Below are 16,462 nucleotides of genomic sequence, written 5' to 3'. Positions count from 1 at the left end.
TGAAACAGTTTGTCCATCAAGGACTGTTAGCTTAAATGGATCAAAGGAAGCTCTTTGTCACCACTATGGATAGAAAATTGAGGTATCGAGTAATTAGGGAAATTACCAAGTGAGGGCTTCAGGTAAAGCCCATATAGAATCTCCATTTCACTCCCTTTTACCAGTTTCTGTAGTAGAGTATTTTCAAAAACAGACTAGAAAAATGTGAAAAAAAGTTTAATGATGACTTACAAATATACAATACTTACATTTTCAAGAGTTACAAAAACGGCATACTACAGAAACCAAAAGCTTCCCTCAACCTTTGGAGGAACATTTCCTAGTTATTTATTTACAAAGAAAAATTACAGTCACTTTTCACAGTGTCACATGTTTACATATAAACACTTCTCAGTTGAAAAATATCTTGCAGCTTACCCAGAAGCAGTTTTTACAGTCTGAGCCCTACACTCATGTATCAGAACAAAAATTCTATCAGACCCTTAGGCTGACATGACACAGCATTCTTATAATTTAATCTTTGTTAATTTAGCCTTTGTTTGAGAATATGTACAACTCAGATGGCTAAACTGATGCATAGTTGAGATTTCACCTGGTGTATTATGTATTGCTCATGATTTTGTAAAATGGCATAGGTTACCTTTTTTAATTAGGTTGGTGATGTGCCTTTAGAAAAAGGTGGTTTAATTTCCTTAAGGTATTTATATTTATAAGTTCTTCCTGAAAGGAATTTAAAAGAATATACCATGTCCTCTGCAGGGCACTTTTTCACACAATGAAACTTCTGTAATAAATTCTTCCTTCTCTATGTACAGTTCTTACCCCTAGTTAAGGGACAAACTGAGCACATTTTCCCAAGTCTGTTCATTTCCATCAGTTTTCTGATGTTGTATGTTTCTTAGATTGTAGTTTATTTAACCCAACATTTTAAAACTTTCTTCTACCTGAGAGCAAACATTAGTATTTCTTAGTCTGTGTGTACTTGAGAGTCTTCTTGTAGATTAGAACACTTGTGGTAACACAGCCAAAACACAACCAGTCTTTTCTGACACCTTCATTATGTGAGTATACCAATACTTTCATGATTTTCAGGCCATACTTAACAGAATCTTCATCTAGCTGAATGTAGTTTGGAACTACACATTTATAACTGATTGTTTTTAATTTAAACTAAGTACCTCCAGAGTATTAGTTATAGTTCAGTTACAGATCTTTTTATATTCAAAACCAGAAAATGCGTGCCATCAATAGCTGTGAACAGAGTTCAAAAAGTGTCTTCCAGCATTACAGTATTTCCCTACCAAAAGCTTACTCCACAGACAAAATACACTCCAAGTTCAAGCATCTTTAAAGAATGCCTGTGTTCTGGACTTTCTTCGTGCAAGAGCTTCTTGTTTTTTTCTTTCAATCTCCTCTTGAGAACATTTTCTATTTTTTTGTTCTACCACAGACACTGTAAATAAAAAAAATATGTATTAGGAGCTTCAGGTTTGTTCAATATGTATTTTAACTTAGCCATTTCCAGCGTTTGAAGATCTATGGCAGGAGCACACTGTTCTGACACACTGGGCACCCAAGTTAAGAAAGGCTCATCTATCCTGTCCCCTAGGCAGGAAGGGGGCAAGATGCATGACCTTTGTAGTGCTACTGATTACTCCCTCCCAATGAAAACACTGGGATGCACACATTTGCTTCAAGGAAATTTTACTTGGGTGCCCTTCAAGTGAACCTTATGACATCAGAGTCAACATAGGAGATTGCGATGGGTTAAGAAAATTAAGGCTATCAGAGTGAAAAGGGCTCTACAATTTAGTGAGTTAGGCAGAGATATGAACATGGAGATAGTATAGATACAGGGGTCACATACAGTACAGGTGTCACACAAATAAAATAAGATAGGTTGAAAAAAGGTCAAAAGTAGCAATAAAAATTGGCAAAGGAGACAAGAACATGATAGCTAAGCATACCATTTTATATGGTGTGTTACAGAACTGTGAATTCCCATACTATAAAATCCTGACCTCACTGGAACAAACAGGAACACTCTTTGCACATATGAAATAATTTTACCATTTTTTTATACACCAATTTCCAATTAATGTATTTTTAATAAGTATTTCAAGTGAATAAATAGAACAAAGGGTATATTTGCTTCTCACAAAAAAGCGTCCATGAAAAATTAAATAGCAATTTTCAAAAGGACCACTTAATATCAATTTTTTTGTTAATGCCCTTTCCCTTAAAATTTAAGATGAAGAAAGCTATGGTTTATCTGTATAGAAAATCTATGCTATCTTCATTCATTCCTTTACTCTCTAGAACATTCCACAGAATAACTAGCTATCTCTCTGCTTTTTTCCCCTTATAATACAAAATTGCTACTTTCCATTTATAGGCTTCTCTGCTGAGGAAGAAACAGATAAAATATTCATTCTTCAATAATTGATTGTTTTGTTGCTTTTGCAACAGTGCTTCTTTATAATGGAGGTTAATACAGGACACTTTTAAAGGCATGTTTTATCAGAATGAATATTGATTAAAACTTTGCCAAGCTGTGAGATCAAGAAAAAATAAGACTGACTGGCACTTGACTGGTTCTCCATTTCCCCAGTAAGTAACACTGAGCATGGAATATTACTAATGGTCTCTTAGCAATAAAGAAGTGACTGACCTCTTTTCTGGATGAAAGAGTATCTTAGTGTTTAGACTGATAACACAACAATATTCCACTGGCAATTTCAGCCACAGAGCCAGCAACAGAGACTGAGCTTTGAAATGTATCAAGTGATTTGAGGTTCCAAATTCCAGGTGTACAGTATTATAAACTGGCATTCCATGTCTTCCTCTCCTGTCCCATTATTAACTAGGGTTTTACTATGCATCAAAATACCAGTATTTTTAAGTAACAAGTTTAAGAAAATAGTATGCTGAGTGCTGCATCAGCCTATAATTGATCCTAGGGAACCTGAGTGTCTATGGAGAGAGGGTGTCAGGTATTTAGAGAAGTGGAAGGGAAACAGGTGTCCTGAAGGACAGGAATTCAGGATATGCATCAAGACAATTTAATTTTTGAGAAAATGAAGTCCAGATTCTCCTTAGAACATCTGCTAACACCTTAACTGAATAGATGAATACTGAAGCCTGTTTTAAGTTGCAGTACAGTATGAATTTCTCTGACATTCTGACTACAGAAAGGAAACAAACGGTTTAACAGGGATACAATAAAGAAAAATACCTGATGTAGTCTGTGCAAATGACTCTGAAAGATGCCTCTTGAAAGGTGATTTCTTATTGTCAAGCTTGCGGTGCAAAGCGACATTCACCTGATTCTTGCTTCCTTCCAAATCCTGCAGAGTAATTCCAATGCCAGAATGATTCCCTGAACTTTCAGACCCTACATGATGACCACCCTGAGAATTGTTAATCTTTCGGAACTTAAACTTTGAATGCACAAGTGAAGTTTTGTTACTAGAGGTGCTACTTGGAATCTTTCCCGCATTACACAAGAAATGTGAGCTGTCGAGTGCTTTTCTACTAAAAATATTTACTGCATTAACAGGACTTACTTCAGAACCTGTCTCTCCTGCTGGCACAGAATTTGACCGGTACCATTTCCCTGAAACAGTCTTTGCAGTATCTTCAGAAGTATCTTGATGACAGTTTTTAGGGAGTGTGTATTTACACTCCACAGAAGGACCCGAGACTTCAGTCAGAGGATCTGAGATGTTCTTACAATTTGTGACATGACCTGTTGTGGCCAGCCCATGCACTGTCTTTGATGAATTCCTACAGGCATCATTTAGTGAGAGAGCCTCCTGTTTTGCGTTTGTTTTTTGCACCAAGAGGAGATCGGGTAGCCCTTGTTTAGATGCTGTGAAACTGTTATCAGCATTTGATCTGGAATTAATACTAGTTCCTTGAATAGTTTTAATTTTTCCATTTCCTTGTTTAACATCCTGGCTCTGAGTTTGCTTTTCTATATCATCACACACCTGATATAACAATTCATCATCCTCACAGTTTGCATCCCAAAGATTATCAGATCCACAAAACATACCTAGTATCTCATCAGAGAATTTCGCTTCATTCCAGTCATCAAATGACAGAGGACATTTCTTCGGTACTTCAACTTGATTTGAGTGACCTGTATTAGCTTGGTTAACCACTTTGGTTAGATCATTAGGTTTCATGTTGGTAGAAACACTGGATGACTGACAGGAAATAGCATGAGTATTACTCCCAGGTTTTCCTGCTGATTGTCTATGAGGATTAAATCTTGAAGGAAAAAGAGGAAGAGCATTGCTTTTAGGCTTAGTAGATTCATTTCCATTCTCCATTTCAGATTGCACTGAAACAGGAATATGGTTCAAATCACTGTTTTGGGTATTCTTCCAAACAGATTTAGTTTTATCTGGTTTAACATCACATTTACCATGCAAGGCCTTGGTCTCTGTCTTGGCGTTTTCTGTCTTACATGGCTTTTGTAAAGACAATGATTTTACATGTTGTGAGTTTTTACTGAAATATTTCAAAGGTGAATACTGCAAACTGTTAGATTTGCTTATAGTCCCCAAAAGAGTTACTGAATTGCCACTACTTCTTTGCTTTGTTCTGCTAGCATCACTGAAATCATGCACAAATGGATTTACAGGAATTTGTGGTGGTTCTTCAGTACTTAGCAGTTCAGGATTTTGGGTTATTTGCATCACAAAAGAGTCATCTGCCAAAAGATCTGTATCCCAGTCATCAAAGCTATCATTAACTACTCCAGCAAGCTTAGCAGAGGCCACCAATTGTGTCTTCAAAGAAGGAGGATTTTTTTTGGTCAGGGTGTCAGTATCAGCTTTTGGTACAGTCTGGCCCATGCTTCGTACTGCAAACAGAGTATCTGTTTGATATGCTTCTGAATTACCATGCTGTGTCTCTTCAACTATCTCAGGAAGATTCTCCTCCTCCAATGTACTTCTAATTTTATGAAAACTATTATTTAAAGAAGTATCGGACAGTCCTTGGCTCAACTGTCCGCTGCACTTCTGGGTAGAAGAGTCAAAAAGAGCATGAAGGGCTACTTCAGCCTCAAGGTCTACAGACTTTTGACTGCTGGACTGACAGGGCTCTGCCACAGGGATGCCAGTGCTCTGTCCAACTGGTTTCAGGGATGCAGTAGGATCTGCTTCAGATCCTTCACCAAGGAGTGATTTCTGGTTCTTCATATTTATTTCATCTTTAGAATTACTTGAAGGCTCTGAGGTGCTCTGGATGAAGTTGTGACCAAGCTTCTCCTGCTCCTGAACAGCATCTAACTCTACTAGATTTTTATCAAACTCCTTAGCCAATTTCATGAGTTCCTCTTCAGGATTTTTTATTTTAAGATCTCTGGATTAAAAAGAAAATACAGAAAATAAAGTCAGAGCTACTGAGAAAGTTTGGCCAAGTTCAGTTACATGACCCTATGAGTTGCTCATTCTTTAGTTTAACAACTACAAAGGCATGACTAAATCCCACTGCTTCCAATACGCAGTCAATATACACCCGCTGCAAGAAGACATGACAAGCCCATAGTTAAAAGCATTCTATATGCTAATGTGGAATTATATGGTTCACTATACATAGAAGACCACATAGTCTTCTTCATGAAACTCCAGCTATGATGAGCAAGAAAAAACTGAAACTTACCTTGTACAACTTAACTTTGTCCTAGCTCGCCCTTTTACTACTATAGGTGTACAGGGAATAGCATCCTCACCAATCCATGTTCCTAAAAGGGAGTCTTCATTACAGCTTGCTTTTTCATCCTGAATAATTAGATTTATTCAGGAAATTAGAAATTTGATTATTAATTTATTTAGAAATTTGATTTCAGATAAAGACTGGATTAGACACACATCTTACATGAGTTAAATGTTGCTAAACTAAATAAACTGGATGAAACCTGTTGAAAACCACAGATAAGAGCAAAAACAAGTTAAGTGAGATTACTGCAACATTGTCCACTGATAGTTGCATCACTTTAATTATATCAATTTAAAGCAGAACTTCAATTAAAATAACTGAATTATACTTTTGGCATGCAAGTCTAGTAGTCTAATTCGGGTTTACACACATTCATGTTACAAGCAGTCACCTAGTTTACTTCAGTATACTACTAAGGAGCTGGCTGAGGCCAGCAGCATAAACAAAGTAGAGACCTTAAAATAAATTACTTTCTGTATGCTTACAGAAAAAAAATCTGACTTCTTCCACCACAACTAATTTACAAAAAGAGCCTTTAAACAGAATTAAGTGACATTTAAAAACTAAATGAAATTGTTTCAGAGCTTCAAAGTTCAGATGCAATACTGTGATGAATTGTTTAGAGGGGCAGAGCAATAGGATGTAGGAAATTACTGTGTGTAAGGCAGCAAAAGTAATTTGAACTTTACTAACTACTAGGGTAGTTTTAAATAGGTTCTCTTATTCTTAGTAAATTTAACGTTTTTTAAAATTTATTTTTGTTTAAAAAATAATATAAGCAGCAGATTACATTTATGGCAGAACTGTAATTGTTTAAAAGGCATGCAGTAGCACTCCTTATCAATGATTTTCCAATTATTTTAGTAAAATTTCTCACAAATACACTAAACAGTAAATATATTTTAAACAGCCCTGTCAAAAAAGTAGGCGTGTTTTGCAAGCTAAATACTACAGATCTATTTTAGGAATTACATGTTTTCTTCTTGTACTTAAAATGCACACCACTTCAGTTTTGACTTTCTGGGCTGTGGACATCAGGTTCATGGCAAGAGGAAAAGGGCAAGAGATACTGGGGTAAAGAGGAGAATGATTTATAGTATTGAAGCAAGGTTACTATGTTTATATTACTGCAAAATATCTCTCATCTTGGTCAACAAAAATCAGCATTGTAAATTAGCAGTCAATCGAGACTCTTCAAAATGCTTAAAAACAACTGCCAAGTCAATCTAGTATTTGAAAAAACTCTTACCTTTTAACAGATGAGTAATTAAGGTTAAATTTATAAATTTATAAATAAACTTAGGTAAACAGTATTCTTAAGACCAAGGGCAGTAACTTGTATTCTGAAAGTAAAGCTTTCTAAAATAGAGCTGCTGCAAGTCTCTTCATGTGCCCTTTTCTACAGCATCTGTGACTCACACAACAATCAGTAAATGCAATGCTTACTATTTTAATTCAACCCGTTCTATAAACTAGTTTTCTACAAGCCCAACTCTAACCACGACACTACTGTAACTAAAACAAGGCTAAGGCTGAAATACTACTCTCTTTTGATCAGTGCACATGCACAGCATTGTTTTAGAAAGTTACAATTACCTGAGGAGCAATACGATTAACAATTTCCGAAATTTCTACCGCACATCTACTGGTAGTCTGCTTGCTTTTTCCATTGCCTATGAAAACAAACAAACTTCTTAAAATTTTGAATTATCTATCCAGTTTATGAAGTGCAGTACATGTCAAATAATTCAAATAAACCTGTACACATGGGAGCTTGCTTCAGTGCTGTATTGAAGAATTTATGGGTTTTTAATGAAAGTAAAATCAAACAACCATTATAAGAGAAAATAACCTTTTTCCAAGAAATCGTTTATAACTTTTGCCACACTCCCACTGCATGCCTCAAACAAATGTCCTGAAGTCTGGATTTTAGTATTACCTAATCTGTGTGCAACTGGTGAATGAGAATCCCAAAAGATTTCTTGCTGTGTCTCAGTGTCATTAATAGGAGAGCTGAAAGTAGGTATTCGGGATTTTCTACTCAATGATCTCTTTGGTGTTTTATGTAAACATGGTTCTGTGAAAAAAGAAAGAGGATCTTTATTAAAAAACAACAAATAAGAGGCAAAAATCACTTAAAACACAGAACAGGTCAAGGCAAAAGAAGATGCATTAGGAACATCAAGAATAAAAATCAAGTTCACACTCACCAGGATTCCTTTACTCACAACAGGAATACTGTACAAAACTAGACATTAAATGCAGGACTCTTAGCTTTGCCAATAATATCTCCACAGAGATAAGAGAAAATTACATTATACTGACACCTTTCCACCCAGGATCTGATTGTAAGGATGTCAGTTCTTTCACTGACTTAATCTTATATTAAGAGAAAAATTATGTATACCTCTATGACAGAATATTTTGTATTCTTGCTTGCTTTGTGTCTTTCACCCAGACTCTGAGCTGAACTACTATTTTAATGGGCATCCAAACTATTCTGGGTCATAATCTACATTTGTCTATATTTCCTCCCCTGGGCCCTTTCAGCTAGGACTATTAAAAGCAGGAATATAGGTATACAAAACCTGCTTACAGCTGTCTTTGATCAGTAAGTAAACTAAACACCCTAAGTGAAACTCAGCTAGTCACCCCTGCCCTTTAGAAATGATATTGCAGATGTGAAAGCCTACAGAAATAATTTAGAATATGCTATTACTATGGGAGGAACATCTTAGAGGATGTTTTGCCCTGAAGTGCCTAGCACGGCCACAAAGATTTTATCTTCTCCTTGGTTAGCTCTCAGTATTTGCTGTGGGAATCACAGAATATGTCAGGTTGGAAGGCACCACAGTGGGTCACCTTGTCCAACCTCCCCCTCAAACAGGGTCATCCCAGAGCACATACCACAGGATTGTGGCCAGATAGTTCTGGAATATCTCCAGTGAGGGAAACTCCACAGTCTCTCTGGGCAACCCGTTCCAGTGCACGGTCACCGTACAGTACAGATCTTCCCTATATTTAGGTGGAACTTCCTGTGCATCAGTTTCTGCCTGTTTCTTATGCTACTGCTCAGCACCACTGAGCAGAGCCTGGTCCATCCTCTTTGCACCCTGCCTTTAGATATTTACACAGATTGATGACATGCCCTGTTTTCTCTTTGCAAGGCTAAACATGTCCAACTCCCTCAGCTTTTCCTCGTGAAAGACATTCTCCAAACCACTAACCAACTTTGTAGCTCTCTGATGGACCTGTTCCAGGAACTCCATGTCTCTTGTCCTGAGGAGCTCAGAACTGGTCACAGTATTCCAAATGTGGCCTCACCAGGGCTGAACAGAGGAGCAGGCACACCTGCCTTGCCCTGCTGGCAATGCTCTTCTTAACGCACACCAGGTACCATTGGCTTGCCTGGCCCCCGGGGCTCACTGGCTCAGCCGGCCCTTGACAGTAACAGCCCCTTCCCAGGGCATGCTAACCGGGCGAGCGGAGATTTACTCCGCACCAACCCCTCCTCACGGCTCAGCCGCGCCTCCCCCGCGGTTCGAGAGTCGGCGGGCAGGGCCGGGGCCCCCAGGGGCCGCTCCCGCCGTACCTGCAGCGCGGGGCGAGCACGCCGCCGCCTCCCCGGCGGGCAGGCCTCGGCCCGCGCCGCGTTCCACCGGCCCCTCCTCCGGGGGGAGCTCCGCCCGTCGCCGCGTCAGCTGCTCCTCGCCGCTGCTGCGCCTCCTCAGGGCGGCGGGCCCGAGGGACAGCCCCCTCCGCCGGCTACTGGGCATGGCGGCCGCTACGGCGGCACCGCACCGGTCCCGCTGTCGACGGCACCGCCATTTTGCCGGGCTCGCGAGACCGCCGCCAATTGGCCGCCGCCGTGCCACCTCAAGCGGCCATTGGCCCCGCGCTGTGGGGGCGGGCGGGCTTTCGGAGGCGGTGGAGAACTGAGGCCCCGCCCCGCCCCACCCCGCCCTGCCGGCCGTGAGGCGCTGCCGGCTCCTCCTGCCCCGCGCTGCCGCCGCCGTGTTGCGGTGACAGTCTGCTGTCCCTGCAAATGGGGGGAGGGAAAGCTCAGCTATGGGCAGAGGGGCAGGAGGTGCCCTCCTGCGGACTCTTGCTGTCGCCTTGGCCTGAAGTGCCTCGAATTTACCGTTAGGAAATTCTGGCCTGATATCTTGGTGGGTGGGAATGCTACTGTGCCGGAGGGCAGGGAGAAGGATGTGAGGCTCCAGAAGGATCTGAGGCAGACTGGATTGATGGGCCAAGACCAATAGTTTGAGGTTCGACAAGGCCAAGTGGGGGGTTCTACACTGTGGCCAGAACAGCCCCGTTCAGTTATACAAGATGAGGGATGAGTGGCTGGAAACGGGCTCCTGCAAAAGCACCTGAGGGTGGTGGTGGTCACTGGCAGCTGGACATGAGCCAGCATGTGCCCAGGTGGCCAGGGAGGCCTGAGGCATCCTGGCCTGTATCAGGAACAGTGTGGCCAGCAGGAGCACCGGGGAAGGGGACCAGGGGAAGTGATTCTTCCCCCATACTTGGCACTGATGAAAGCGGCACCCCAACTGCTGTGTCCAGTTCTGGACCCCCCAATTCAGGAAGGACATGGAGGTGCTGCGGCGAGCCCAGAGTAGGGCAGTGAAACTGGTGAGGAAACAATGACCAATGAAACTGAGTCAAGGAAGCTATTCTTACAAGGAGCAGTTGATGGAGCTGGGGGTGTTTAGCCTGGAGAAGGGGATGCTCAGGGGTGACCTACGTACTCTCTACAGCTCCCTGAAAGGACATTGGAGCCTAGTGGTGGTCGGTGTCTTCTTCCAGCCAACCAGCAGCAAGATGAGAGAAAATTTAATGAATCTGCGCCAGGGGAGGTTTGGGTTGGACATCAGGAGGAATTTCATCTCAGGAAGAGTGGTTCTGCATTAGAATGGGCTGCCCAGGGAGTCCCAGTTCCTGTAGATGTTTAAGGAACGTCTGGTTGTGGCACTTAGTGCTGTGGTCTAGTTGACATGGTGGTCATAAGTTGGACTCAATGATCTCAGAGGAGTTTTCCAATCTAATTGCGTCTGTGATTCTGTGAAACCCATCAGGCATAAATCATTTAATCCAAGTGAGGCAGGTGATGCTGGTGAAGAGAGGCTTACAGAACCTAAATTTGGTAGATGAGAAATTAGCTTGGGGTTCCTGAGGGACTGTGATACTACATCATTATTTTAAGCAATATAAATGTGAACATATGTGTATGTTATGTAACAACATGAATATTTCCTCTCTGAGCCCTCTAAAAATAAATATAAAAACATATCCATTAAGCATATAGGGTCAAGGAATGAACTACTCCGTCCTTTTTTTTCCCACTGGTTTTCATTTAATTGATTGGGAGTACTTTGGGATATTTCTTCGTTTGTAACATGTAAGCAGTGGGTTTCAGGGTGGATCAGGAGTAAGAAGTTTTGAAGTCACTAAAGATTGATTTCCTGAGCCATGAAACCTTTTCTTTTCACCTGAGGCCTCAGGCAAACAGTATTTTTTTTCACTTCTCCATTCTCATGTGTAATTAAAGCCAAGAGAGCACTTTTTAACAAGGAAAAAAAAATAGGTACTATGTATTAAATAGAGAAACAGTATCATATATGTAGCAAATTTATAGCAAGCACAGAAAGTTGTGACATTTGAGTAGTTAACTTGTTTATGCCAGACCTGTAAAGTGCTGCAAGTACACTGTAAACTATAAAGAGGACTGAAAAAGCAAGTCAAGATTTTGGCTTCAAAATCCATCATAGATATCTGAACATTGCTACTGTCTTGTAATCATACCAATGTGGGTAGGTCTGTACATCAGCATGAAGTGTGGCAAAGCTGTGCAGGATATTTTCTTTGCCAGTTTGCAGTATAGTAATTAAAAAATGGCTTCCCTGGACTCCATGCAATAGGCACTGTGTAAGGTACCTGCTGCTTATTTATGGTTGGAATAGATACTGAGAAGAAATTTTGTACAGTAGCAGCAGATACATCTTAAGGGAATGCAAAACACTGAAACTGACAGACTTACTAGAAAGTACTACTAGATCTTGATGTCTCCTACCACTTTCTGGCAGCCTCTTAGCAGCTGGGGTACTGTACAGTGGTCTACCTTGTATTTCTTTCTGTTAACGAGCATAATCTGAAATACTGTCATCAGTAATTAAAATTAAGTAACATCTGTCATATTCACTGAGTGTTACAAATTTTGCAGTGCCTTCTTTGATTTCTTCCTTTCTCTGAGCTCATTGTTCACTAACCCCATTCATAAAATGTGCATATTTGCCACAGGTCTTTCACACATTTGTGAGGTTTTACTCATGCAGTAAAAGCATTTTGGAGAAAAAATAGAAGCATATTTAACATGTGTTTTGTTCTGCATGGGAGATCTTTTTGCATCAATTTAAGCCTGTGTAAAGTTGTGTTACCAAAAGATGGCAAAACCCAAAATAATCTGTATGTATAGATAAGACAAACAGATTTATAATGGGAAAGAAATCCCACTTTCCTAATGAATAAAAGTGTGCATGTTACTGCAGCTTAAGAACTCAACTCTGAGCTGACACTGTTTATTAAGTTTAGGAATGTAGTGTTAGAAGCCTGTGATGTTGGAGGGTTTCTCTGTGGAGCTGTAGCCTCAAGGAGGGAGTTTGTATTCCCTTGGTGTGGCATGAGCAGCTGGATCAATGGCTAATTGTAGTGAGGCTGTGTTCCAGGGACTTGCAGCAAACTCCTAGTGCTGCAGTTGTGAGTCCTACTTTCAAATCAAAAGGGATAAATAATGCAGGAGGTTGAATAAATAATAAAGTTAGTTCAGTTTTTAATAGTAGTATAAACTGCCTGAGAACTTTTCACTGTATTTTATGAGACAAAATCTAAAATTAAATTAAATGAATGTGGCACATCTGAGAAGTTTCCTAAGAATTTCTCACTGGTGTAATGAATTCATTGAACATTGAAAAAAGGACTGAGAAAGGCTCATTTTAAAAGTTCTTTGAACACAGAACTTTTAAGTGAGGATTTTTATCTTGGACGGAGTATGTCTCATTAGTGAGTTTTTCAAAATATCTAATGTATTGCATAAATATAACAAAGAAAGGGAAGTGACTATGTTAATCTTTCATTCTTGTTAGGGCTGGGGAAAAGGGAAAATCAATAATAATGATTTCAATGAAAATATCAAGAATTATGAGAGCATGGAAGTTATTATAAACAATGAAATTAATTTGAAAAATACTGCTTTTTTTCTAGTATGTTTTTAAATGCTCCGTGATGTTTTCAAAGTGAGCAGTCTTTCATTTTGCAATTAATTTCTTTTCAACCACTGGAAATGAAAGAAGCAAAACACACACATGCTCATAGTTTATCTCCAATGAAAACATGTGTCTATGCAGTTTGATCACCTGAGACCAGGTGAAGAAGCAAATTCTCCAAGCCATTTTTTCCGTGGTTAATCTGTTTTTAAAATGGTGTGGGTACAAACTCCAAAACTCAGGGCAATTATAAGGTACTTTAAAACATGTTTTCTCCTAAGGAAGGAGCAGTTAAGTAATGTCTATGTACCTGTATGTCTTGTCAGGTGTTTCTACAGAGGGACACTCAGCAAAGCTCAGGGATTGCAGATGGGCACTGAGGGATGTAACTCAGGGAACCTGATCTCTTCTAGCCAGCTCTTCCCCTTCAGAGCCAGCTTGGGTGTTTCTGTGCTGCACTGCCTCACCTGCTGTGTTTGGTTTCACAGGAGGTCATAGTACTTACTGCAGCATGGACTGTCCTGGGGGAAACTGAGGAGTCACGGTACAGCAGTGAGGGGAACTATAGGAGCAGAGGAGAGAATTTAGATGCCTAATGTAAGATGCATTTATAAATACATCTTTGGCCCTGTGACCCCAAACAAAAATGAACCAAGATACCTTTATAACATTTAACTATGAAAGTACAATGTTTTCCACCTTTTCTCAACCCAAAAATCCTGCTTATCCACATATTCTCTTAAAAAGCTTTGGAATGTTTACTAAAATTGAGCACTGTGTGATTACGCGAGTTAACAAGAAGAGATTTGTGTTTTGTTGCTGGTTTTGGGATCTTAGGAAAAACTGAGAGAATATCTGAAATGTTAACTTAATGGATAATATTTTTTTCCATCCATAGAGGAGGGCAGGCATCATGTGTGTATTTTTGCTTTTATTAATAGCATTTTGATAGTACAGTCATAAAGCTTGTCCTTGGCTTGCCTTGAAATATCATACTGACTTCACTTATTATAGAATGTTACTTAAATTTTCCAAGGTGAAGTGCTCGCAGAGCAGAAACTGGTGAGGAAAAAAATATGGCCCAAACAGTTACATATACCTTTAATTTTAAAGTGCTGTCCAGAAAGGTTTGCAGCAATTTTTGCTGATGCATAAATTGACCTAGACAGTAAATGATACATGACCTTAAAAATACCTGAAGTAGCCTTGCTTGGGAATTTTTAGTAGAGAGCTATTATATGTCAGAGTAATTTACACAAGCCTAGTTTATGCTTTTGCATTCTCTTTTCCTCTCTCTCTCTCTGCCATGCCATCCAAGAACCATAGAAGCATTAAAAATATTTTACATATATTTCTTTCTTTTTTTCCCCTCTTCTTATCATAGAGCTTCATCTTAATTTATTTATCACACTCAGAACATCTCATCAAATGTGGGACTAAAATGTGGCTCACAAAGACCTGATCCAGCAGAGGACTTAAGTACCTGCATAACTTCATTGCAATGACATTTTCCATTGCTCATTAACTGGAATTTAAAGAAAGTTTTCCATTGCTTGGTGTCTGGCATTTAGAGAAAATTGTCAGCCAAAATGGCTGAGCTATTTAGAAGAATTAGGTCAGGCAATGAACAGACTACAAGTTGCAGAGATCTGTAGGGAACACTGGAGGTTCAGACCCCTGGCAGAAAACTGGAGATAGCCATTGGGAGGGCCTTCCAGGTATTTATTGTCATGTAGACTTAATTCCACAGCTCTTGTCCAGGGATCAGAGTGAACTGCATTGAGGAGAAGAGTCAGGGTTGTGCAAGACAGAGGAGACTTATGCCTTAAACCTTAGCTGGGCCAGTCAGTTTCAGTGCACTGCTGCCTAGATACAGCTCAACAGCTTTGTCTGGAGCAGGTATGATCACTTGGGCACATCAGTGTTGTGCTGGCTTGCACTGAGGAATGATCAGGAGGAGTCTTGAGGCAGTCATCACCCATCCACTCAGTTATTTGCTGTGTCTCTCCTTATGCCAAGGAGCTTTCAGAGTGTCTCGCTGTTTTTCACCTATGTCCATACTATTATTGTTTGCTGCTGCATGGAGGATGTGCTCTCCCAGCTGAGATGCATCCTCTGCTACCTTATTGTTAATATATGAAGAGAAGATATAAACAAGGACCAAAAACTGTTCATAGAAATTATGGCAACAAGATTTTCTTTTGTTTTGTTTTGCTTAAATCTGATGATCCTGCTGTATTACAGCTCTGGGCCAGCAAGTGGTGACAAATAGGTTTTCTGTTCTGTTCTCTTAGTTTCTGAAATTTTTTATCCCTTATAGGAAAACAAGTTAGAGAGTTCTTTAAACAACAGGAAAGAATAGGTTTCCAGCTTGTTTGGAAAGCCTGGCAAATGCAGATCTACTAGACTAATTTTTTTCATCAGTGACAAAAACTAAGCTGTATTTCAGACCTCAACTTGCTAAAACTCTCACACGCTACAATGTAAATTAGTGAAGTATTTTGTCAGCTACCAAACACAAAGCAGTGGATGGTCAGAGAGGAGAGCTTTTTGATAATGAATTCTGGTGAAGAAAATATGCACTGCTTATTTATTTAAAGCAGGTTTAGCTTTTGATGACACATCTGTTCCAGAAGAATGTTTAGCCTAAATAGCTTACTAAAAAATCAATGATCAAACTAGTATGAAGTTCTCCAAACACAGTCATTCTCTCTGTTTCTCCAATATACTCAGCAATTTCTGGATAGACTATTTTTGTGTCGAGGGAACATTGCTTGCAATTGAAAAAACAATTTCTGTTACCAAAGTGCCTTTTTTGAGGCTTTCATTTTATAAATTCTATGCATTATCCTGTGAGCCTGTATTCCATTAGCTATAAGTCAAGTTTACATGGAAATGCTTAACAGTGAAGTCTCCCTATTCCATGTGTGTGTGTTACTCTTATTATGCAACATAAACTTCTGCTGATTTTAATGTTGAAGTGATTAGAAGTTACCATCTCCCAACAGTGGTTTTGTAATCACTGTATAATGATTTGAAGTCTAGGACTGATTCCTCATGGCCCTACAGGTGCCCTAACTACCATTGTTAGTTTTTTGGTGACAAGATTCAAGCTAGTACTGGATATGGAGGTTTGACTTGGAATTTTAGAGCCCTGGTTTCAGGAATGAAGCAAGAGAAAAATTTATGTTTCTGATGCCTCACTTGTTTTCTGGTGGAAGAATTTCTTTCTCTGGAATGATTGCTTCATCAAGCATTCCTTGAGGAATGGCAACTTCCTTAAAGCAGGATTGAGTTCTGGGCCCAGTGTCCCTTCCAGCTTTATATGCCATGGCTTGGTCATCAGAATTCATAGAGTGAGCAAACAAGTGCCCAGATAAGAATTAGACACCCTTTTGATTATTAATTTTTTCATTTATTTTCAGATGGCTTTTCCTTTTGTCGTGTTGTTCACACATAATGCC

General features: G+C 39.7%; 1 protein-coding gene across 2 annotated transcripts; it reads right to left on the bottom strand.

Annotated features, from left to right (window-relative positions):
- Positions 1–229: 229 nt before the first annotated feature.
- On the bottom strand, positions 230–9,553 carry ETAA1 (ETAA1 activator of ATR kinase). 2 transcript variants are annotated; one of them, XM_058801962.1, is made up of 7 exons: positions 9,326–9,553; positions 7,673–7,810; positions 7,330–7,406; positions 5,677–5,795; positions 3,567–5,376; positions 3,236–3,347; positions 230–1,453 (listed from the first exon to the last, which is right to left on the bottom strand). In XM_058801962.1, the coding sequence occupies exons 1-7, from the start codon at positions 9,507–9,509 to the stop codon at positions 1,338–1,340; spliced, it is 2,556 nt and encodes an 851-aa protein (XP_058657945.1). In that variant the 5' UTR covers positions 9,510–9,553; the 3' UTR covers positions 230–1,337. The 2 variants fall into 2 exon arrangements, with proteins under 2 accessions (XP_058657945.1, XP_058657944.1); XM_058801961.1 differs by having other exon boundaries at positions 3,236–5,376.
- Positions 9,554–16,462: the final 6,909 nt, after the last annotated feature.

Source organism: Ammospiza caudacuta, chromosome 3, assembly GCF_027887145.1.
Source record: "Ammospiza caudacuta isolate bAmmCau1 chromosome 3, bAmmCau1.pri, whole genome shotgun sequence".
NCBI lineage: Eukaryota > Metazoa > Chordata > Aves > Passeriformes > Passerellidae > Ammospiza > Ammospiza caudacuta.
The sequence above is the reverse complement of the archived record's forward strand: the minus strand, read 5'-3'. Positions and strand labels throughout refer to the sequence as shown.

What these genes read in the sequence shown, in the direction of transcription:
- ETAA1 (XM_058801961.1), bottom strand. Translation starts at nt 9,509, where the DNA reads ATGCCCAGTAGCCGGCGGAGGGGGCTGTCCCTCGGGCCCGCCGCCCTG. An exon ending in ACCAGTTGCACACAGATTAG is followed by an intron (nt 7,407 to 7,672) that starts GTAATACTAAAA and finishes TTGTTTTCATAG; the next exon opens with GCAATGGAAAAAGCAAGCAG. An exon ending in ATTTGCACAGACTACATCAG is followed by an intron (nt 1,454 to 3,235) that starts GTATTTTTCTTT and finishes TTTTATTTACAG; the next exon opens with TGTCTGTGGTAGAACAAAAA.